The sequence below is a fragment of the Myotis yumanensis genome, unplaced genomic scaffold (assembly GCF_028538775.1).
Source record: "Myotis yumanensis isolate MYYU_CA2020_CCGP unplaced genomic scaffold, mMyoYum1.0.hap1 SCAF_5, whole genome shotgun sequence".
In the NCBI taxonomy this organism is placed as follows: domain Eukaryota; kingdom Metazoa; phylum Chordata; class Mammalia; order Chiroptera; family Vespertilionidae; genus Myotis; species Myotis yumanensis.
Genome location: NW_027223756.1, coordinates 90,923,824 through 90,947,102, shown reverse-complemented (window position 1 = coordinate 90,947,102; position 23,279 = coordinate 90,923,824). Strand labels below are relative to the sequence as shown.

Below are 23,279 nucleotides of genomic sequence, written 5' to 3'. Positions count from 1 at the left end.
CAGAAACGGCTAATTGGGTGCCCACAGGCCACTCTGTCCCCCAGGTATATTCTACTGGCCTGTGTAATATCCCTGAAAAGTCTGAGTAAGTTGCAAACCTGGGAAAAGTGTTAGGTTTACTGAATGTTGGGCCAACACCAGCCGCCTTCCCTCAATGCCATCCCTCCCTAGCTAGAGTTGAACTTGCCCCTCTCAGAAGAATCTGCACTCTCCAGCCCATCCCCCAGGCCTGTGCTCACCTGAAGTAGTCGCTGCAGGCAGCCAGGACCACCTTGTGCGCATGGAAGGTCTCTCTGTTGACTGTGAGCACAACGTCCAGGAGCTGGCCCTGGGAGCGAAGTGTGGCCAGGCCCTGCAGGAGGCTGGTGCTATGGCAGGGTGCAGAGAAGGTGCACTTGAGAGCTCCATTCTTATCAGCCATGCTATGGGGGAACAGGGAGGAGTGTCAGGCTCAGAGGCCTCAGGGCCTCAGCCCGGGAATCCTGGACAGCTCGCCCAGGCTCTGAAGCTGCCCCAGGCATGGGTAAAATCACCAGGATCCGCCCCAGAGAAGTAGAAACAAGATCTGGGTCCTGACTGCCACCTGCCCACTGAGCCTTGGCAGTAGAGTAGAAACCTGGCCAAGCCCTGCCACTCCTCAGGGCAGAAACTGCCATTTGCTGGTGATGATACGGGCAGGGTTTCAGACGGGACCTGAGGAAACCACATGTCCCTCTTTTAAAAATATGTTATTTTTTATTGATTTCAGAGAGGAAGAGATAGAAACATCAATGATGAGAGAGAATCATTGATCAGCTGCCTCCTGCACGCCCCTACTGGGGATTGAGCCCGCAATCCAGGCATGTGCCCTGACCAGGAATAGAATCATGACCTCTTGGTTCATAGGTCGCCGCTCAACCACTGAGCCACACTGGCCAGGCACATGCCCTTTTTTTTTTAATTGAAGTCAGATTCACGTAACATACAGTTCACCATTTAACATGTACAATTCAGTGGCATTTAGTATATTCACAATATTGTGCAACTACCAACTCTATCTAGTTCCAGAACAGTTCCATCTTCCCAGAAAGAAACCCCATCCCCATTAGCAGTCACTCTCTATCCCTCCCTTCACTCATCCCCCTTCCCCAACCCCTGTCAACCACTAATCCACTTTCTGGATTAGTTTGCCTGTTCTGGACATTTCATATAAATTGAATCAGACAACAAGTAGTCTTTTGTGGCTTTTGTGTCTGGCTTCTTTCACTCAGTATCATATTTCAAGGCTCACCTACATTGTAGCGTGTATCAGTGCTTCCCTCCTTTTTATGGCCGAGTACTATTCCACTGTGTGAATGTATGAATGCACAATTTCTTCATCCCTTCAACTATCTATGGGCATTTGGGTTACTTCCAGCCTCTCCTTTTAAAAGCTCTATTCCATTATTTTTTATTCTAAACGTGTCTCCTGAATGCTGCACGGAGTGACCACTGTCCCCTAAGCCCCAGCAAGCTGCCCCCATGGTACACTTATCGCTCCTCTACAGAGGGTGAGATTAAGATACTGGGTGCTGGCACAGAGCCCATTGTGAGCTGGGATGAGGAACGTGACCTGCAACTTCTCAGGAGTGCTAGGCCCTGGGAACACGGGTGCCTCAGGCCAGCCTCTCACAGCAGGGAGGGAGGTGCCACCTCCAGAAGGGCCCGGCCTTCAAAGCCCAGCCACTTTGACACCTGCCCAGCATACCTCGTGTGCCCAGCACTACGGGGAAGGGCAGCCACATGACCGCAATGTCTCCTTGGCCATTTTCAGAAGAACTTGGCTGTGGGCTACACTCTGGCTGCCCGGTCAAGGGGAAAGGTCGTCAGTCCCATCTGCTAGGGACAGAGCAGGCTGAGCAGCTCACCCATCGCCCAGAGCTGGGAGAGGACACAGCAGAATCTGAGCCTGTTCAGGGAAGCAGCAGGCACACGGGATCTTCCTGTCACCTCCTGGCCAATGTGGGATAAACAGCAAATTGTGGGGAAGCCACAAAACCAAGAATATCTGCTGTAAGAAGATGGATTTACCTATGAAGGCAGCTGCTGGGGGGATGGGGACAAGAGATCCCTGCACCTCCAAATGAGGATTCAGAAGGCAAAGATCATTTTAGAATTTTTTTTAAATTTTAAAAAGCAAAGTGGTGGAAATAACCCAAATGTCCATCAACGAATGAGATAAATAAAACGTGGTGTGTGCACACAACGAATATTAAGAAGGAATGAAGCTGATTCACGCTACAACGTTGACAAAGATGAAAAATATGATGCTCAGTGAAAGAAGCCAGTCACAAAAGGCCACATGTTGTATGATCACATTTATATGAAATGTCCAAAACAGGCAAATTCATAAAGACAGAAACCAGATTAGGGTTTGTCCCGGGATAGGAAGGGGAAATGGGGAATGACTGCTCATGGGGACAGAGTTTCTTTGGGGAGATAACGTATTCTGGAACTAGATGGAGGTGATGGTTGCATAACATTGTAAATATACTAAATGCCACTGAATTGTTCACTTTAAAATGATGGTTTTTATATTATGTGAATTTCACCTCAAAAACAAACAACAACCCTGGCTGGTTTGGCTCGGTGGATAGAGCGTTGGCCTGTGCAGCACAGTGACCTGAGAGGTCAGGACAGCTGGTGTGACCCCTTGGAGCCCCCTCCCAGGAGCAGACTTGGACTCAACAGTTCCAAGCACCAGTGTGTCGCATTCATCACCAGGACCCCCTAAAGCCCAAACCCAGAGCCTAGCCCTTAGTGGAATGTCTGGGGGTCAGGCAAGGACCCAAAGGCTAGGAGATGCCGATCAGTGAGACCCACTCCTCCAGGAAACCCGCCCAGGCTGTACCACAGACCTCACCTCACCAGGCTCTGGCATCTGATGTGAGAAGCAGAGGGAGGATTCTGATCCCTACCCTGCCATCAGCCAGCTGTGTGACTCAGACACATTCCCTGGTCTCCAGGTCTTTCTTTCTTGACTGTCAAATGGGGCAGGCAGGAGCACAGATGTCACAGGGCTGTGGTGAGGCTCCCATCACCTCCTGAGAAGTGATGGACCACAGACCACCTACTTTTACCAGCTTCCCTTTGGGCTAGGGAGGTGGCAAGGCCCAGTGGGGGACTGTATCCTGCCACCTGTGAGCCACTGAACATGGTCATGCACTTGGGAACTTAAAGTCTGGAACCACCCACAGAGCACTGGCACATGGTAGGTGCCCATTGAGCCAGGCGGGCCTCTCTGTGGACACCTGCCTCACAGATTCTGTACATTTTGCTAGTTTGGTTTCAGATGGTCTCTTTTTTTCTTGGAGACTTTGGGGCAGGGCAGGAGAACTTCTTGTGTTTCCCCTAAGCCCAAGGACAGATATGCATGTTCACATTTTCACAAGAAGATATCACACCAAGAGCAACTTTATTGTGGAACTGCTCTGTCCCTGAACATATATGGTCCTCCATATATAAAGAGCCCCAAGAAATCAATACAAAACTGGCAACCTCACAGAAAAATGCACAACTGATGTGGGCTGATGGTTTATCAGTGGTTCTCAACCTGTGGGTCGTGACCCCGTTGGCAGTCGAACGACCCTTTCACAGGGGTCGCCTAAGACCATCCTGCATATCAGATATTTACATTATGATTCATAACAGTAGCAACATTACAGTTATGAAGTAGCGACAAAAATAATTTTATGGTTGGGTCACAACATGAGGAACTGTATTTAAAGGGACAGAAGGTTGAGAACCACTGGTTTATAGGAAAGAAAGCAGCTGGCTGGAAAGACCTGAGAGTAGGCCTCTTCCAAACAGGGAAAGTGTGCTCACCAAGGGGCTGGCTCAGGGGGGCAGTCATCAGGTTATCTCACAGCAGACACTCATGCCTGCTCCCAGTGGGAGTGCGAAGTGGGACAACCTCCAAGAAGGCAGTTCGGCAGAACCACATATCCTCATACTAGCAAGTCTACTTCTGGGATTTATCTGAGGTGTGCTCACATGTGCAAGAGAGGAGTGAGAATACTCCCCACATAGCATTTCTGGGGGCTGAAGATGGGAAACGAGCTAAATGTCCTTCAAGGAGGTACAAAGAATTATGGTGCCTTCTGATAGGGTCTGCCCTTCAGCTGAGCATAGAGGCAGTTAAAATGTTCATAGATGGGAGTTAGGATACCAGGTTGGAACTCCAACCAAGCCCACTGGGCTGCTGCCTACAGGGTGTGGGCCGAACTACAACCAGAGTGAGAAACAGCCACTTTCTGAGTACACATCCTCCGCGTGCTGGGCAAGGCTCCCAGCACCCCACAAGCTGTTTCCTTCCTCCCATCTCAAAGATGGGACAACTGTCCCTAAAGCCCCTGCACTACCCCTCACATATCTCACAGCCTCTGGGGAGCTCAGGGAGGGAGGGAAGAAGCCAGCAGAGGCCAGAGTCCCAGACTGGACAGAGGCAGACATGGCTGGGCAGAGGTGGGCAGGAGGAGGAGGGAGTGCTGAGGCCTGGGACCAATGACTAAAGCAAGGACCCATTACTCAGGCCAGCCAGACAGGGGGCGGCCGCTGTGGCGGGACTATAGGCCTCCTCCAGGAAGGCTGCTGCCGCCTTCCTGGGCCAGTCGGAGTCTTTAGACAGCCACCCAAGCATGGTCACTAGCACTGAGTCATCGGAGCCAGTGCGTCAGCAGCTGGTCAGAGTGTCTCTGGAGGCTGCTCACTGCTGTCCTGGATGACTCTCTGCCTGGATCTGGACGCTGAGGGGCTGCACATGCCCCCACAGACTTGGCCTGGGCTTGAGATTGTCCTGATCCCCTACCCCTGTGCTGGCGCCTCCCCTTCCTCCAGCACTGTCATTGGGAACCTCTGGCCGGGCCCAGGCCTGTGCTAGACATGGGAACATGGCCTCTGCTTCCCTTGGGGCTTCCCTGCACAGGGGCTGATGGCCCATGGGACTGGGTGGAGTAAATGCCCCCAGATGGACCACCACATAGCAGGATACCCATAATCCCTCAGGGAACCCCAGCCACTGAGCCTATTGCCCACGTTGTCACCAGTTCCCTACTGGTGCCCCCTACATGGGCTCCTTCTCCCCAGTCCTTCATGGCGTCACCCCATGAATATACTACAGGCTGCCTCAGGTTCTGCTGTGAGGAGACCCAGCCCAAGGCAGGACGGTCCAATGGGGAGTGGCCACAGGGTGACAGGGCCCCATGGTGGAGGAGGAGTGCTCCTCCTCCTGTCCTTGCCCACTGCTGGCCCTGGTCTCCATGGTCAGTTTCCCAACCCTACAGGAGATCTCCAAAGCTCCGGAACAGTTCTTTTCATTGGAATGTCAAAAAAAAAAGAAAAAGAAAAAGAAAAAGCAACAACAGGAATTTCATGGAAACATTTCTTTGGGGTTTTGTAAAATCCTTTCCCACCCCCACATGGAGCCCAAAGCTCAGGCCAGAACAGAGTCTGCCGGTATTGCCCCTTTAACATACTGTTCTGACATGCAAATTCCCTCACTTCCCCTCAAAACAGAGAGCACTTCCACTTTCAAAGCCAATTTTGGTTTTATTGTCCATGTGGCTCCAAGGAGCACAGCAGCGCAGCACAGCTGGTTGGCTCGTACCCCGGCTGACGCTGTACCAGGGAGTTCAGCCACTCCACCCAAAGTCCCAGGAGCATCAGCAGGGAAGATACTGCACTTCAGGGGGCAGAGACCCAGAAAGGGGGACAGAGACCCAGAGACAGAAGGAAGAGACCCAGAGAGAGAGGAACGGAGATCCAGAGAGAGAGGGGAATAGAGACAGAGAGAGGTGGATAGAGACACAGAGAGAGAGGGGGACAGAGACTCAGAGAAAGAGGGGGACAGAGGCTCAGAAAAAGAGGGGGCCAGAGGCTCAGAGAGGGGGAATTGGACTCTAGAGCCCTGATGAAGCTCTGGCAGCCTGCTGGTCCACTTCTCCGCTCTATTTCACGTATCTCCCTCCCCCACCTCCCGTCTAGCCATACTGGAAACTTCCATACTGGAAGGTTCATACTGAACCTTCAAAAGATAGGCTAGCTAAGCACCTACTGCAAGTGGTTCTTCATAGGCAACCTCATGAATTCCCTACGAGCACAGGAGGACAGTGCAACAAGTATCCCCTTCAAGATGGGAGACCGAGGCCCAGCATGGCCCCCATACCTGCTCACTACAATGTAGCCCACTGGCTCTGCCAAGGCCATGGCTGGCTCCTGGGACCGCAGCTCCGTGGGTAAGAGGTGCAACAAAGCCAGGGTCTCACACGCCCCACAGAGGCAGACAGCCCAGCCACTGTTACCATGGTTACGATATTGCACAGCTTGGAGAGCTATGCTCACAGCCCAAGGACAGTCTCCAGGATTTGGCACCTTGCTCTGGCTCACAGCCCCCACTCATGTCAGCGTCTCTCTCTTGGGACTGCTCTGTCCCGCTCACCCCCAAGGGGCAGCAAGCCCATTCTGGGGCCATCCCTACAGATAAGGGGCAGCTCCTTCAGAGATGCTTACAGTTCTCTGGCAGGGCTTGGTTCCTGGGCTTACAGGGGAGGTGAGGGAGCAGGGGGAGCAGAGAAAAGCTCAGAGCCAGAAGCAGATAAAGGTTCCCACAGTAGTGTCCCAGAAGGCCAGGGCATCAATCCACTGGTAGAGACCCAGAGGGAACAGAGTCCCAGAAAAAGGGGGACAGAGACCCAGAGAGAGAGAAAAAACCCCAGCCAGGGCCCCAGATCCCAGGTCCTCCAAGCCCTGGACTCTCTCTACAGCATCAGCAGTTGTTTATTTCTCCCTCCTGGTCATCATGCTGGTTATTCTGCGATATCTTCTGTGACAACTTAAAACAGACTGCCAGCACCATGCCAATCTGTACTCCCTATGGGTGGATCTGGGTGTCCAGGGAGGGCAGGTGTGCCAGGCCGCCAGGTGGAGGCAGAGCCTAGTCCACATCCTAGAACTTGCTCTGCCCCCTCCAAGAGCCAAAGGCCATGGACATGGCCAGACCCACTCTAAGCCTACCCTGGGAGCACATCACCCACAGAACCCCCCTCTCTGAGCCCTGAAAAATAGCCCCAGGCCACACATTCCCTAGTCTTCCTCATGATATCACCATCTGGAGACTTCATCCACATGTATGGCCTTATTTCTGCCTAGCTGTGCCTGCCAAGCAGTGACAGGGTGACAGAAGAGAGGGCGTGTCAGGGAGTGCCCAGAGGAAGTACTGTGCAACCTGCCCATACCTAGGGCTGGCACCTCCTGAGACCCCCACATAACACCAGGCAGGCTGAGGCTGGGGAGGGTGGTGGGGCAGACAGGTAGGCTCTGGAACCACATTCACCTTGAAAGAGCCTTCATGAATCCTCCTGAAGACTCTAGAGGTGAGAAAAGCTGCTCCCATCCTGCCCAGCCTGTGTGTCACCAGCCCCACAACGAGACCCTGGCCGAGGCCTATCTAAGATCCCTAATGCACAGAGCCTGGCACAGAGTGGCCCTACTTAGTGCTGGTTCCACTCCAGATAGGGCCTGCCAGCTCCATCGTCCTGCCCTTCTGAGACTTGATGGGACAAACAGCACAAACCCCCATGTTCCCCCAGGACTCACTGGGTCATGGGGGAGTACTCTGCAGACACCATCCACCCTCCTGCCAGGAGAAGGGCATTGCATCAGACCCTGTCACCCCCGTGCCAAAACCCCCTGATGCTCTCCATAGCCTCACAATCATGGGCCATTGTGAGCCCAGTGTCCCTCAAACTGGGCCAAGACCTGTTCGGGCTCTGTGTCCTCACCCCAGCCTCTTACTGATGCCCCTGGGAGCCCAGGACAAGTGGGGATCTAGCTACTACCGATGGACAGGAGGACCACGTAAGCAGCACCCACCATTCCCAGACCTGCCCAACTCTGGCCACTTCTCAAGGCTAGGAAGAAGGAAAAGGACACCCAAACCCAACGTCCCTTGCCAGCAGCAAGCTTTCTGCTCCCACAGTGCCCATCCCTCCCTGTCCTGGTGAGAACCCACTCCATACAGAGCTATGGGCTGGGTGGTGCAGACCTGGCTCCCAGCTTACCTCTCAGTGGGCAGTCTGGCAAAGGGAACACCACTATCATTACCATCTTACAGACAGGGCACTTAGGCACAGAGATTCAGGCACAGAGAGGTCCAAGGCCACACAGCACACAAGAGGCCTGGCTGGTGTCAGTCTTTCTCTGTAGCCCCAGGTGGGTGGAGCCCATGATCACTGAGACCGCTGTCTGGGGTGCCGAGCCACAAAGTGGACGTGGAGCTGTACAGCAGGAAAGGCAGGACGCGGTTCCTGGGTGCCGGCCACAAGGGTGTAGATTAGCCCACTAATCCTCCAGCTGCTTCATGGGAGACTGCCCCACTCTGGTGGGTCATGCTGGGAGAGCACTCCGCCCCTCCCCCAGGCCTCTCAGATCCCCGACCTGGCTCTATTTGTTTTCCCAACTCATTGCTCTGTCTGGCACACCACCTGTCTGTTCCCAGCCTATCTCCCCAAGACTGAAACAGGAGCCTCACCAGGGCAAGGTAGGATGGATTCTATCTCCTGCTGTGCTCCTGTGCCAGGCACCATGCCCAAAATGTGCTCTGAGCTCAGTCACACTTATCGATTGGATGCTGCAGGGGGTGTATGTATGTATGGATGGGTGGATGGGTGGATGGATGGATGGATGGGTGGATTGATGGATGGATGGGTGGAACTGGTGGATAGGCGGGTAAAATGGATGCGTGAGGTAATAGGTGGATGGCTGCTAGGGGGCAGCACTGGCTAGAGCTTGACTCCCATCTCTACTCCCTACAAATCTCTGCTACACATACCTGCTCTGTTCACTCCCTCCATGCACCCTCCTGGTCCAAGTCCTGTAACTGGGTATATTATCCTTTGGGCTCAACCAGGAAGCCCTCAGCAAAATTTTCTCTGGGACATCTGACCTCCACACTTTGCTCATGCTGGGCCCCATGTTGAAGGGCCAACTCCTCCTGCCCTCTAACCCTCCTCCTTATGCTGCACTCCCAAGTCCCCCAGTTCTTCCAAGCCTTCTTGAAGCAGGTCGCCCATGGCCTCCCTTGCCCTCACAGTCCAGCCAGATCTCTCCACAGCCTCCCTTGCCCACGAACCCCAGCAGGGCCCCCCGCCCCCAATGCCATGAGTAGCAGGGGCAGACTGGTGAGCAAGTCTCAGGCCAAGGTTTTGCCTGTTTGGTTCCCACCCACTGACTCAAAGCCAATCCCAGTATCAGCCCATCCCCCCACATTATCCCTACTTCACTGGGCTTGGAAACAAAGCCACCTGAATGAGCAAAACCCCTTCACTCTGCAAATCAGGCAAGTATGTGCATGACTGCACGGCCCCAGGACACCATTCAAAAACCCAGTGACATTCTAACACTGCCAAATTCCAGTGTCTCAGGCCCAGCCCAGCTGCCTCCCCTGGCAGGACAGGTGTTGAGGCCCTGAAAGGGATGGTTCTGCCAAGTGATATGGCATGTGCTCATGCCCAGTGGTGCCAGGCCAGACATAGGCAAACACAGCTGTGGAGATAGCTCAGCCAGGCCCTTCCAACAGCAGCACAAATTAAAGCATAAGAAGGGACCTGTCATGAACATCTTCATTTTAGGAGGTACCAACATCCCTCCCATCTTCTGAGAAGGTCCCCGTTTTCCTCAGGGAACCCTCTATTCTTCACTGTCAGCCCCAGTAGTAGGGATCAGGGGAACCCCATCCCTGGGCTGAAAGAAAAGACTCATGACTCATCCTGTCCAACGAGAGCCTCCCAGGCTCCCAGCCACAATGAATGGGATTTGAATCACCCATCCAATCAGAGTCTACCTTGAGACTTTTTCTAGACCCACCAGAATGGAGATTCACCTTCCCCTGGGGATTCTGGGATGGTGGGGAGCAAGGTGGGGTCACCTTGCCCAGTCAAGAGGGAAAGCAGAGCTGAGAAATGGGAGTCAGATTCCAGGAGAATCATCTGAGCCCTGAAGAGACCTAAAACTGAATTCCTCCCTAAACGTTTTTTTTTTTTTTTTTAATGTGAACAATGAACTTTTATTTTTCTATTGAAGGCACTGAGTTGAGTTTCTGGTGCTTATAACCAGAGGGCCTTCAATGTCAGAAGCCTCAGGTCCTGGCCTCCTGACCACCACATTCCAGATGAGCCTCTGGAAAAACCACTGTGGAGTTAACAATTCTCCAGCTGCCACCTCTTCCAGCACTGCACACAGGCTTCCTAGCCCGGGACTGGGAGGGGGGCGAGGAAGCCACACTGGGCGATCTCTGGGTGAGTAGGTGGTGGCCATACTCAGCCTGAGCCCCGCCTGCCTGCAATGAGACAGCAGGCGCCCTGGTAAAGGTCAACAAGCTACCCGCGCCCCCCACTGCGAAAGTTCAGCAACTCTAAATGCTAAAATGCTGGAAGCATGCCTAAGGTTGGAGCTGCAAGGCAGTCCATGCCATCAGCCTCAACAAGGAAAACACTACCCATTGCTTCTGCAAGTGACTCACATGCAGCATAAACATTTGTGAACTCCCAACAGCCTACCTTAGAAGCAGGCGGGCCCCAATCATCCCCTTTTGTGACAAAGGGAGGAGGAAGGAGAAGAGAGAAAGCAAGAGATGGCCTCCTGGGACCACTCCCCCCAGCTGCCCCCCAGCCCTCACTACAACTTTAGTCCTGGAAGTTTTCCAAATGGAAGCTGCCTTGGGGTCTTCACTGGGGCTCCCTTACATGCCTGTCACCTTATAGGCACCTTGCCACCCCCTGAACCATTCCTTGAGAGAATGCCTCACTCTTAGCTCCAGTTACAGAGGACTCTGGGTGATCACGTCTCCATTCCTGCTTCCTTTGGCAGACTGCTTCAAGTCCTAACACCCCGTTGAGAGGAGAGCTCTCCGGATATCTAGCTCAGCCCGGTCCAGTCAGTCTTGGATCCCTGTGGAATTTTGCAGTTGTGGTGTCAGGAAACATCTTGGACCTGGACTGGGTAACCACCCTCGAGGCTTTAAAAGCCCATGGTCCACCCCTCAAGATTTCCTCCAGGCTGAGCATGTTCAATTCCAGAAGCTGCTTCACTCACAGGAAAGCGCTGAGATTCCCCAAAGGTGCTGGTTGCTTCCTCCGGAATCACAATATTTTCATGTGTGGCAAGGAGGCTCATAGGAAAGATTAGCCCTGAGCTGCTTGGCGAGGGGTCTAAAGTCACCCTGGATGTACCCCGAAACCTGTTCTGCAGGGGAAGAATGCTAGGGAGGATTTGTCCTCTGCATCCTGAGCAGCCCGCTCTACAGAGACGTGGGACAGGTTGGGAAGGGGAGAAAGAAGGGACTGGAGACCCAGGGTTAACAAGTGTTAAAAGCTCATCTGCACAGCTGCTAGCGCTACCACAAAAGGAAGGGGGTCTGCTAGTAGGGACCTGGAGGGTGGCCCCCATTTCCCACCGCAGGCAGCTGGACAGGGAGAGCAGCCAGCTGTTTCCGTGTTCAACACACAGCACTAAGATCTTACACAAAGCACACCTGCCAAAAGGTACTGTTCACTGGCTTCTCTCATTTAGGTCCGATTCACTGACAACACGCCTGGGAATTTGTTTTTCTATCCAGATCCTGCCATGAAATAAAGGGAGGAGGGGGAGGGTGCCCCTCACCTGGTTAGGCCATGAAGGACTGTTCCAGAAGCCTCGGTCAGGCCAGCAACCCTGGCAAACCCATAGCAGACTATGTGTGGAGTATTTGCTAGATGGAATCAGAGCCTCCACGATGAAGCCCTGCCCTTGAGGAGCACACATTTTGGGGGCACAAGTCCTAAGCACAGAGAATGTTCTGTGAACACAAAGCAGAGGCAGGCAGTGGGCTGTGGTGGGGAGTGGGGAGTGTGAACAAATGGATCAGCCAGGAACCAAGGCGGCAACACTGGGGTTGTGCAAAAAGCTGAGACAGGACATCCAGTGGGAGCTGGGCTAGTGGCCCGGGAGGGGTGCTGGCCCAAGAGGAGGGCAGGGTGATGGAAGCTAGGGGGCCTGGCGGGTGGGCTGAGGGGGTCACGTGGAGAAGCTGATTTTGCTCTGATTGAGGAAGCCCCTGGCAGGTGTCAGATGGGGGGACAATGAGCAGCCTCCCACCAGTTAGAGTGGGAGACAATGGCACAGAGCCGGCAGGAGGAGGAGGCGGCAAAAGGGGCTGGACCAGGATGCGGCAAACAGAGAGGAGAGCAAATAGGAGTGAGTGTGGTGCGTACTCAAAAGGAGAGGTTCTGCCCTAACCGGTTTGGCTCAGTGGCTAGAACGTCGGCCTGCGGACTCAAGGGTCCCAGGTTCGATTCCAGTCAAGGGCATGTACCTTGGCTGCGGGCACATCCCCAGTAAGGGGCGTGCAGGAGGCAGCTGATCGATGTTTCTCTATCATCGATGTTTCTAACTCTATCCCTCTACCTTCCTCTCTGTAAAAAATCAATAAAATAGCCGAACCGGTTTGGCTCAATGGATAGAGCGTCGGCCTGCGGACTCAAGGGTCCCAGGTTCGATTCCGGTCAAGGGCATGTACCTTGGTTGTGGGCACATCCCCAGTCCGGGGCGTGCAGGAGGCAGCTGATCGATGTTTCTCTATCATCGATGTTTCTAACTCTCTATCCCTCTCCCTTCTTCTCTGTAAAAAATCAATAAAATGTATTTTTAAAAAAATCAATAAAATATATTTAATTAAAAAAAAAAAGGAGAGATTCAGAGTCCATTGCAAGTAGAATCAAACTGGGGAGATCTCCTGCAGTGACAAGGGCTTTTCTCGAGGAGGGACATTCCTGGGACCAGGACCTGTTGGCTGGAAGACCCGAGGTCCTTGAGCAAGGAGAGGCATGAGGGCTTTCTGGACAGAGGCAGCCAGTGAGACTTGGAGGTAGGATGTCTACCTCCCAGCTCTCTATCGGATGCTGGCAGACAGCAAAGCCTCTCAGGTCCAGTGAGGACTGGTCCTCCCCTGCCCACCCACCTACTCACAAATCCTCCCCCAGCATGCACTCCTGGATCCTGAGAGTAGATGACCCCTGTCTGGCTGCCACCACTGCTCAGCACATTGCACAAGTTCAACCTCAAATCTTCCCCAAACCTATGCCCTCTCCACAGTTCCAACTTTGGTCCAGGCCCCCTCCTCTCCTGTCAAAGGGATCCTTCCAGAACACAAATCTGACCTATGTGTCCCCTCACCCATATCCTGCACCTCCAGTCTCCTGCCTCGTCCCTCCCACCCACTCCAGTTCCTCTCTGACTCCAGACCCGTGAAAAGCCTGTCTCCTCCGCCTTCAGAACTTGCACACACCCCTTGCCAGCACCCAGAACTAACCACCTCACTCGACCCCCTTCGCCTGAGCTGATGACACTAAACATCAGATGACACAAACCTCGCTCTTGAGGAGGCGCTCAGAACCTTTCCAAGAAGGCAGGAACCTCCAACTTGGCCTCGGGATCAGTCATGGCAACCGTAGGCCAATGACTGCAGCACTGTTTCACTCACTCCTTGCTGGCACGTAGGAGCCCCAAGGGCAGGACCCACCCGTTCCCCTCCCTCCTTTCATAGCAAGCCCAGCACCAAACACAGTGGCAGGCACACGAGAGCACAAAACCTATACCCTGGCCTTGCTGAACGCTCTCCTGCGGATAGGTAATCAAAAATAACTGCTATTAAAGACAGTGAATGATACACCGGGTGGGCTCCCTGGAGATGGCACAATGATAGCAGAAGCTAATAAAACCTTTGTACCCCAGGTACTATGGACAACAACAAGAAGGCGTCCCCAGGGGGTAGCAGCTACCATGTGGAAGCAGTCCAGCTGTCAGACAATCAATTCAGAGCACCCTGATCAATTCAGAGCAAAGTGTGGAGTTTTCAGAGCAATTTCACATCAGAGTTCACTGGACCCTGCCGGGACTCTGCTGGCAGAGGTAAAGAACGAGGCACCTCACTCCCTGAGGAAGGACGAGCAACATGGTCCGACCCCCAGCACCACCAGCCCAGGGCTCCCTCCAGTTTACCTCAGGCTCAACTGCCCCCATCCCAATACTCCGCTAAGACCCACCCAACTTGTGCCCACACTCTGCTCCAGAGTGCCAGGCTCTCACAGTGACTTCTGCTCTCATGTTGCAGAAGCAGCTAAGACTTGACATGGTCCATTTTCCCACTGCCCTGCTACTGTCCCTCTCATGGCCACCAACTAATGATGCTATCGTCCTCCCAACTGCTCAGGCCAATTGCCACAGACTGAATGTCTGTATCTCCCCAAAACTCATATGTTGAAACCTAACCTCTAATGTAATGGTGGTAGACAGTGTGGCCTTTGGGAGGTGATTAGGTCATGAGGGTAGAGCCCTTGTGAATGGGATTAGTGACCTCATTAAAGGGACCCTAGAGAGCTCCTAGACCCTTCCACCATGTGAGGAGACAGTGAGAATACACCATTTATGAATCAGGAAGTGGTCTCACCAGACACTTTTATCTTGAACTTCCAAATTTGAAGAAATAAATTTCTGTTGTTTATAAGCCATCCAGTCTACAGTATTCTATTTCAGCAACCCAAATTGACAAAGACACCAACATTCTCTTTTCCCCACCTGCCACACTGACCTGCCAATACCCCATGATCCTCTCCCAGCCCACACAGGCACAGTGGACAGAACACTGACATCATCAGGGCCCCAGGGCAACGTCGCTACCTTTGCAGTAACACATGCACATACAAAGTGCTGGGCACCCTCTGAGCACACCCTCACCCTAGCTCACTTCTTCAAGCTACCCTGCCCCAGGGTAGATTCCTCCCACTTTCCAGATGAGGAATCTAATGCATAGAGGTGTGCAGATATGCCCAAGGCACACAATGAGTATGTAGGGCTGTCCTACTCGTGGAAGGAGGGACCACAGACATGTGGGTGTGATGAGGCCCCTGAAACCACCAGAATTCCCAAGAGGAATAGTGGAGTCCCCATGTCTGCAGGGCCAGCTGAAAAAGAGGATGAGGCCAAAGCAACAAGAACCTTCTCATCCTCCAGTCTTTTGCACAGGCATTGGGGAACTGGACTCTTCCAGAGCCTCGAGGCTTAGTGGACACAAGCTAGGATGCAGTCAGAGATGGCTTGTTAGGAAAATTTAAACAAACAAAGGCCACCAACCCAGGAGCAGACACTTCAGCTGAACTGTGCCAAACCCACTCACACTGTGTGCTGGGCACAACTTCCCAAGGAAACACCTGTGGGTGACATGTCCCTTACCCAGATACCCTCACCTCACCCCCAGGAGCAGTGTGAGTCAGCAAGTCTGGGCCCCATCCAGACACCTTTAGGGAAGATGGGCCAAGGAGTGAGGATGCCAAAGGCCCAGCGTCTGAAGAGCCTCCGTGGAGAAAGGGCTCCTCTGGAACTCAGCCAGCTAGGTACCTCATAGCGATGGAATTTTAGCTGGGGAGGTTCAACTCCCTGGCGAGTACCTCTTCCCCCTAACACCCTGCACAGTTTCAAACCTCTTCTCCCTCCAGGAACCTGAACCTCACGGAGGGCCAAAGGTGGAGCAGGGAGGGGACCCACTAGAGGACAAGTGTCTTTTGTGTGACTGAGCCTGCAGCCAGTCTCCACCTCCCCTCCTCAAGCCCTGGCTGAGGCAGCCATGCTTCATCTATCCCGGAGGTTCGGCTCAGTCATTAACGACCGTCTCTACTAGGCAACGGGTTTTTTGTTGATCCCTGGAGACAGGAAGGAAAGAGAATAAGCTTTTCTCTTTCATTTTCCCCCCTTGGTTGCAGAAAAGAGAAGTTGGAACAAACAAGTTATATAATACGAGGGGTGGTGGGGGAGCACAGCCCCTCGAGGACAGTTTCTCAAGTTGTGGGACTGCTAGAAGGGCCAAGGGGAAGACAGGACCTGCCCCCACCCCAGGCCAAATGGCAAAACCTTCATGGGACAAAAAGGCAGATGCAGACACCTCCTGGCAGACTGAAAAGGCAGCCTTCCAGACAAGGCCAGCCAACTCCTGCCCCCAGCAGTCCCACAAGTTTTCCCAAAAAGGCTATGGACCAACCTGTCCATAGATGAGACTTCCCACCTGCCATATTGCAAGCTCTGGAGAGCTTTTCCACACTCTATCCATCCCTCCCTACCTGGCCATATTTCTTGAACACTTATTTCCTCTGTGTAGCCTGTGTTCTAGACATATAAGACATGGTTCCCACCATCAAGGCATTTCCACTAATAAACAGAACAAGCAGTGTTGAATGGTGATTACGTGATCAAGGATACAGGACAGCCATATGATTCAGCAATTTTGCTCCTGGTATCGAGCCCAGACAAATGAACACAGGGGTTCACATAGCAGCACTATCCAAAATAGCCAAAAGGTGGGTCCAACTCCAATGTCATCAGCTGGTGAATGGATAAACAAAATGTGTTATGTCCACACTATGGAATATTATGCAGCTATAAAAAGAGTGAAATACTGATGCATGCTACAATGTAGATGAACCTCTGAAACATTACATGGAATGAAAGAAGTCATTCATAAAAGATCCTGTATTGTATAATTCTATTTATAAAGCAGGTGACTTTATAGAGACAGAAAGAGTAGTTGCTAGGGGCTGGGATAGAAGGGGAATGGAGAGTGACTGCTAATGGGAACAGGATTTCCTCTTGAGGTTATGGAAATGTTCTGGAAATAGATAAAGGCTACATAACAACATTGGGAATGTACTACATACCATTGAATTGTACACTTTATTTTTTAATTAATTAATTCATTTAATTCCTTACCAGGAATCGAACCAGTGACCTCTTGGTGCATGGAGCAACGCTCAATCCACTGAGCCACACCAGCCAGCTTAATTTATTTTTTAAATCCTCACCTAAGGATATGCTTATTGATATTAGAGAGAGGGGAAGGAAGAGTGAGAGAAAGAGAGAGAGAGAAACATCAATGCAAGAGAGAGCTATCGGTTGACAGGGGATCAAACCCACAACCTAGGTATGTACCCTGACCTGGAATCAAACCTGCAACCTTTCAGTGTACTGGACGCTCCACCAGCTGAGCCACACTGGCTGAACTGTATGTATGTATACTTTAAATGAGTGAGTTTTTATGTTATATGAGTTTTACCAAAACAAAAAATAAATAACAAAAAATAACAATAAACAAATAAACCACACACACATACAACAAGGTGACCAGAAAAAGTGCCCTCAGGGCTAGCTGAACGCAGGTAACTTTGGGAGGCCATGACCTTGGAGTGTGGAAGGATGAAGAATAAAGCAGGGCAAGTCATACACCAGGCCTGGCTGGCCCATTTGGAAGAAATGAAGAAAATAATAAATGAACAAAGCTACAAAGGCCTCTACATTTCAAAAGATCCCTGGGGACTACTGTGTACCACATTCTTCGTCAAAACCTAGTCTTTTTTAAAAAATATATTTTATTGATTTTTTACAGAGAGGAAGGGAGAGGGATAGACAGTTAGAAACACAGATGAGAGAGAAACATCGATCAGCTGCCTCCTGCACACCTCTTACTGGGGATGTGCCCACAACCAAGGTATATGCCTTTGATTGGAATCAAACCTGGGACCCTTCAGTCCGCAGGCCAACACTCTATCCACCGAGCCAGACCAGTTAGGGCCTGGTCTTCTTTTTGTGTGCTCCATCTCACCATATTAGGGCTTCTTGCCTTCCTCCCTACACTAGCACCACAGGAATAAGACAGACAGACACACACACACACACACACACACACACACACACACACACACATACCATCAGTTGCTCCAGACAACACAACAGTGATTTTTCACTGGGATGGATGGAAGGGGGTAAATGGGCATCTTAGAGATTATGGAGATGTCTTTTTTTTTTTAAATATGTTTAGGTCTTGGGGCTTTTTCTTTTTTTCTTTTTTTAAAAATGTTTGTATTGATTTTAGAGAGAGAGGAGGGGAGAGGAAGAGATAGAAACATCGATCAGCTGCCTCCTGCACACCCCCTACCAAAGATTGAGCCCACAACCCGAACATGTGCCCAGACCGGAAATCAAACTGGTGACCTCTTAGTGCATGGGATGACATTCAATCAACCGAGCCACACCAGCAGGGCAGCGGAGATATCTTTTAAGAAAGTGCCTCTCAAAACAACAACGAGATACCATCTCACACCTGTCAGAATGGCTATCATCAACAAACAACAAGTGCTGGCAAGGATGTGGAGAAAAAGGAACCCTCCTGCACTGCTGGTGGGAATGCAGACTGGTGCAGCCACTGTGAAGAACAGTATGGAGTTTCCTCAAAATGTTAAAAATGGAACTCCCATTTGACCCAGTAATCCCACTTCTAGGACAATATCCCAAGAAACCAGAAACACCAATCAGAAAGGATATATGCACCTCTATGTTCATAGCAGCACAATTTGCAATAGCTAAGATTTGGAAACAGCCTAAGTGCCCATCAGCAGATGAGTGGATTAAAAAACTGTGGTACATCTACACAATGGAATACTATGCTGCTATAAAAAAGAAGGAACTTTTACCATTTGCAACAGCATGGATGGAACTGGAGAGCATTATGCTAAGTGAAATAAGCCAGTCAGAGAAAGATAGATATCACATGATCTCACTCATATGTGAGATATAATGATCAACATAATTTGATGAACAAGAATAGATCCAGAGACAAACGGCAGGGGAGGCGGGGTTAGAGAGCTACCAAAGTACTCGTATGCATGCATATTAGCATAATGGACAGAGACACTGGGGCGGTGGGGGCTTGCCCAGGGTGGGAATGACTGGCGGGGGGGGGGGGGGGGGGGCATCAAGCTGGAAAAAAAGGAGACATATGTACGTAAAACTTTAGACGATAAATTTAAAAAATTAAAAAAGGAAGTGCCTCCATTTAGAAAAGATTTCTTAGATATTACATTAAAAGCATGTCCATAAAAGAAGAACATTGATAAACTGCATCTCATCAAAATAATAAACACCTGCCCAGTGAAAGATATTAATAAAATGAAAAGACAAATTGTAGACTAAGAGAAAATATTTGCAAATCATGTATCTGATAAAGGGCTTGAATCTAGAATACATAAAGAACTCGTAAAAGTCAATAAGAGCCGAAACCGGTTTGGCTCAGTGGATAGAGCGTCGGCCTGCGGACTGAGGGGTCCCAGGTTTGATTCCGGTCAAGGGCATGTGCCTGGGTTTCGGGCACATCTCCAGTGGGAGATGTGCAGGAGGCAGTTGGTCAATGTTTCTCTCTCATTGATGTTTCTAACTATCTCTCTCCCTTCCTCTCTGTAAAAAATCAATAAAATATATATTTTAAAAAAAAAAAAAGGTCCCAGATTCAATTCCGGTCAAGGGCATGTACCTGGGTTGCGGGCACATCCCCAGTAGGAGGTGTGCAGGAGGCAGCTGATCGATGTTTCTCTCTCATCGATGTTTCTCTCTATCTCTCTCCCTTCCTCAAAAGTCAATAAGAACTTTGGACAGCTACTTTTGAAGAAAAATCCTATCAAAGGCAAACAAACAAGAACAGCAAACAAAACTCCATCCCAAAGATCTCTAGACCTGGATGCTTTTTAAATGGATTCTATCGTGTGGAATCTCAGAAAGAAGGTGGGAGAGGGTGGGTGGGTGGGAGGTCATCAACCAAAGACCTTGTATGCATATACTAGTATGCATAACACATGGACGCAGATAGTGGGGTGGTAAGGGCCTGGGGTGGGGGTGGGAGGGGGGATGGGGGTGGGCTGGAGGGGGTCAATGGGAGGAAAAAGGGGACATATATAATACTTTCAACAATAAATGTTTAAATTAATTAATTAAAATGTACTCTAAAAAAAAATGTCAATAAGAGCCCTGGCTCGGTAGCTCAGTTGGTTGGAGCATCATTCCGATACTCGAAGGCTGAGGGTTCAATCCCTGGTCAGGGCACAAATAGGAGTCAACCAATGAATGCAAAAATAAGTGGGACAATAAATCAATGCTGATCTCTCTCTCTCTCTCTCTCCAAAATCAATCAATAAATAAAAATTTAGGTCAATAAGAAGACAACTCAACTAAAAAATGGACAAAAAATTTGAAGACACTTGACCAAAAATATGAATAGCCAATGAAATCATGAAAAAATGTCCAACATCATTAGTTCTTAGGGACATGCAAATTAAACCCAAAATAAGATACCATAATACGCTTAGAATTGCTAAAATTAAAGACTGGCCACATCAGTGCTGGTGTGGGTGGGGAGCAGCTGAAACTCTCATGTATTGCTGATAGGAATGCAAAATGGTGCAGCTTCCCTACCATAGAGGATCCAGTCATTTCACTCCGAATTATATACCCAAGAGGATGGAAGTATATGTCTCACAAAGATACATAATCAACCAGATGGCGTGGCTCAGTGGCTGAGCGTTGACCTATGAACCAAGAAGTCACGGTTCACCCCATCAGATGGACCCTGTTGATCTAACTAAACTATTTGCCAGTTTTTGTCTGATGCATTGGAAAAAAAAAAAAAAAGAAGTCACGGTTCAACTCCCCATCAGGGCACGTGCCCAAGTTTTGGCTTGATCCCCAGTGGGGAGCGTGCAGAAGGCAGCCAATCCATGATTCTCTCTCATCATTGATGTTTCCATCTCCCTCTCCTTCTCCCTTCCTCTCTGAAGTAAATAAAAATATATTTTTTAAAAATATATACATAACCAATTCTTCACAGCAACTTTATTTGTAATTATCAAAATGAAAACAACCAGTAAATGGATAAACAAACTGTGTCCATCCATACAATGGAACACTATGCTGTAGTGAAAAAGAACAAACTTCTGGTACTTGTAACAACTTAGATGAACTTCAGAAACATTTTAAGAGAAAGAAACCAATCACAAGAAGCCACAGATTATATTATCCTGTTCTTGTAAATTTTCTAAAAAGGCAAAATTACAGAGAAAAAAAAACCAGATCAGGGTGTGCCTTGGGCCGAGGATGGGAGCGGGTTTCACTGCAACGGGCTTGGACGGAACTCTGAGTCGTGATGAAAGCGTTATGAAAAACTGGATTGTGTTAATGGATGCATACTCAGAATTATAAATTTATTTTTATTGAATTTATTGGGATAACATTGGTTAATAAAATTATATAGGTTTCAGGTGTACAATTCTATAATACACCATCTGTATATTGTATTGTGTGTTCATCACCCCCAGTCAAGTCCCTTCCATCACCATTTATTCCCCCTTATAAATTTATTGAAAGCCAATGAACTGCTCAGCTAAAATGAGTGAACAGTATCACATGCAATTAATTATACCTCACCCAGATGATCCTACCCCAGGGCCTAAGGCAGGGACCTAGGTCCACTGTCCCCTCTTATCTGTTCCTCACATGCCACCTCATGCCTGGTCACCACACCCTGCCCACGTTACCCGCTGAATGTCTTCCCAAACCCTCTGAATCTCTCTTGCTCCCTGCTGGAGGCCTCCAAAGCCCAACTCGTGCATCTGGGCCGTCAGGCCTTTCTGGCCAGCACCACCCCAGGTCCCCACAAGGAGAAATGACACCACAGCGCACAAGTACTGACCAACTTCATCATTCATCACGTTGACTGAAATGATTTGCTCCCATAACCTCTCCAGTGAGAAAGAGCCCAAATTTTGTACGCGGTCAGCCAAGGGTGGCAGGCTGTCCGAGGGGGCTGGGTGGGGCTGGGCTAGGCCACAGTGGCCCTGTGCAATGTCAAGAGGAAGGGAGGTTGTGCTCCCTAAAGCCGGTGTTCTTCCCTCTGAAAACCCAGAACAACACCTGTAAACATCAAGTTTTACACCGATTCTGGGTTCAAGCAACCAGTCTCAGGACTTAGCCAAAAGGAAAGGGGACTTCCCTCTTACCAAAAGGGGTGAATTCTGGCCCCTTAGTCTGAAGGCAAGACCTAGCTTCAAGTCCTTTAAAAGGGGTGGTGGGGGAGGGGGGATATTTAAACCCCATGGGTTGGGAAAGGATATATCTTCCTTGTTTTCTTTAGACCTTCAGGAATCTCTCACCATCCTCAGGCTCCCCAAGACCTACTCTGGCCCCTCAAGACCCCTATCCCCGTCCCTGCCCATCAAGACTCACTGGGACCCCCCCCCCGCCAGGGCCCCACAGCCTCCCCAGCCAAGTTCTTCCAGGCCTCTTAGGCCTCTTGCAGGTCCTCAGGTTCACTTGAGCCCCGTATCCCAGCCCTCCACAGCCCTCACCCACCCCGGGTCCCCTCAGCACGCCCTCAGGGCCACCTTTACAACACTCGGGGTCCCTTAGCACCTCTAGAAAACCTTGGGCCTCAGTCCCTGCAAGCCCCCTTCAGTCCCCTCCTCAGCGTCCCGAAAACAGCACCGACAACCTCAGGACTGCCCCCGCCCCTTCTCTCTGCCTCCCAAACCCCTTGGCGTTCCAAGTTCCCAGTCAGGAGCCCCGAGGTTTCCCTTCAGACCTCCAAGCCCCACAATGGCCCCTCTGGCTCCCAGAGCCACATGGAGACCCCTCGAGGTCCTGGGGCTCCCAGCCCTCCTTCAGGTGCCCCTCAGCAGCCCCTAAAGCCTGCGGTCCCCCGGAGAGACCCTCGGGCCGCCCAGTACACTTCCAAGCCCCAGGACTCCCCATAGACCACCTGAGCCCGGGGGCAGCTGCAGGCCCACTGCGGGCCGGGTCTCACCTGCTTGGGCGCTCCGGGCCCGGGCCTGCACCGAAGCCAACGCCACCGCTGCCGCCGCCGCCGCCACCACCGGACTCCGCCATCTTACCGCCGCGCGTTCGAGTGACGGGGAGCCGCGCGCCTGTCCAGAAAACTGCGACTTGGGGATCGGGGGGCGGGGCATGCTCCGCAAGGGCAGGACCTGAGCGATGAAGGGGGCCGGGCGTGTCGGAGAGGGCGTGGTCTCCCGGGAGGGGCGTGGTCTCCAGGGAGGGGCGGGGTCTGAAGATGGGTGGGGCGGCGAGGGCAGAAGGCTTGCGCTCCTGAGTAGAGGAGAGGCGGGGCCTGTGGCGAGGGGCGTGGTCTTGGGGCGAGGGGCAAGGCTCAGTCCACAGAGGGGCGGGGCCTGGTCTGGGATGGGTCGGAGCCTAAAAGACGGTTGCAGGGTTCGGGGGGGATAAAGGCGTGGCGATTGGCGAGGCGTGGCGATCGGCGAGGGTGGGACCAGAGAGAAGCGGGTGGAGGAGGGCTGTCCGGACTGTGAGGTGCAGCAGGTCTGGGACAGGGTCTGCTACGGAAAGGG

General features: G+C 51.3%; 1 protein-coding gene and 1 non-coding gene across 5 annotated transcripts in view; one reads left to right on the top strand and one right to left on the bottom strand.

Moving 5' to 3' along the window:
* The window catches only part of KLHL26 (kelch like family member 26), a 28,817-nt gene extending 6,016 nt beyond the window's left edge, over positions 1–22,801 (bottom strand). For 2 of the 4 annotated variants that reach the window (XR_011471582.1, XM_070416467.1), the window contains exons 1-2: positions 22,718–22,801; positions 240–422 (exon numbers count right to left, since the gene is read on the bottom strand). Coding sequence is in view for 1 of the 4 variants with exons in the window: in XM_070416467.1 (XP_070272568.1) it covers positions 240–422; positions 22,718–22,800 (266 nt within the window). In the remaining 3 variants the exon portion in view is untranslated. The remainder of the gene's footprint in view (positions 1–239; positions 423–22,717) is intronic. The other 2 variants (XM_070416470.1, XM_070416469.1) reach the window with 2 other exon arrangements.
* Positions 20,446–20,536, top strand: LOC139011940 (small nucleolar SNORD12/SNORD106). The gene has a single exon (XR_011471743.1). It is a non-coding gene; the product is annotated as a small nucleolar SNORD12/SNORD106 (small nucleolar RNA).
* Positions 22,802–23,279: the final 478 nt, after the last annotated feature.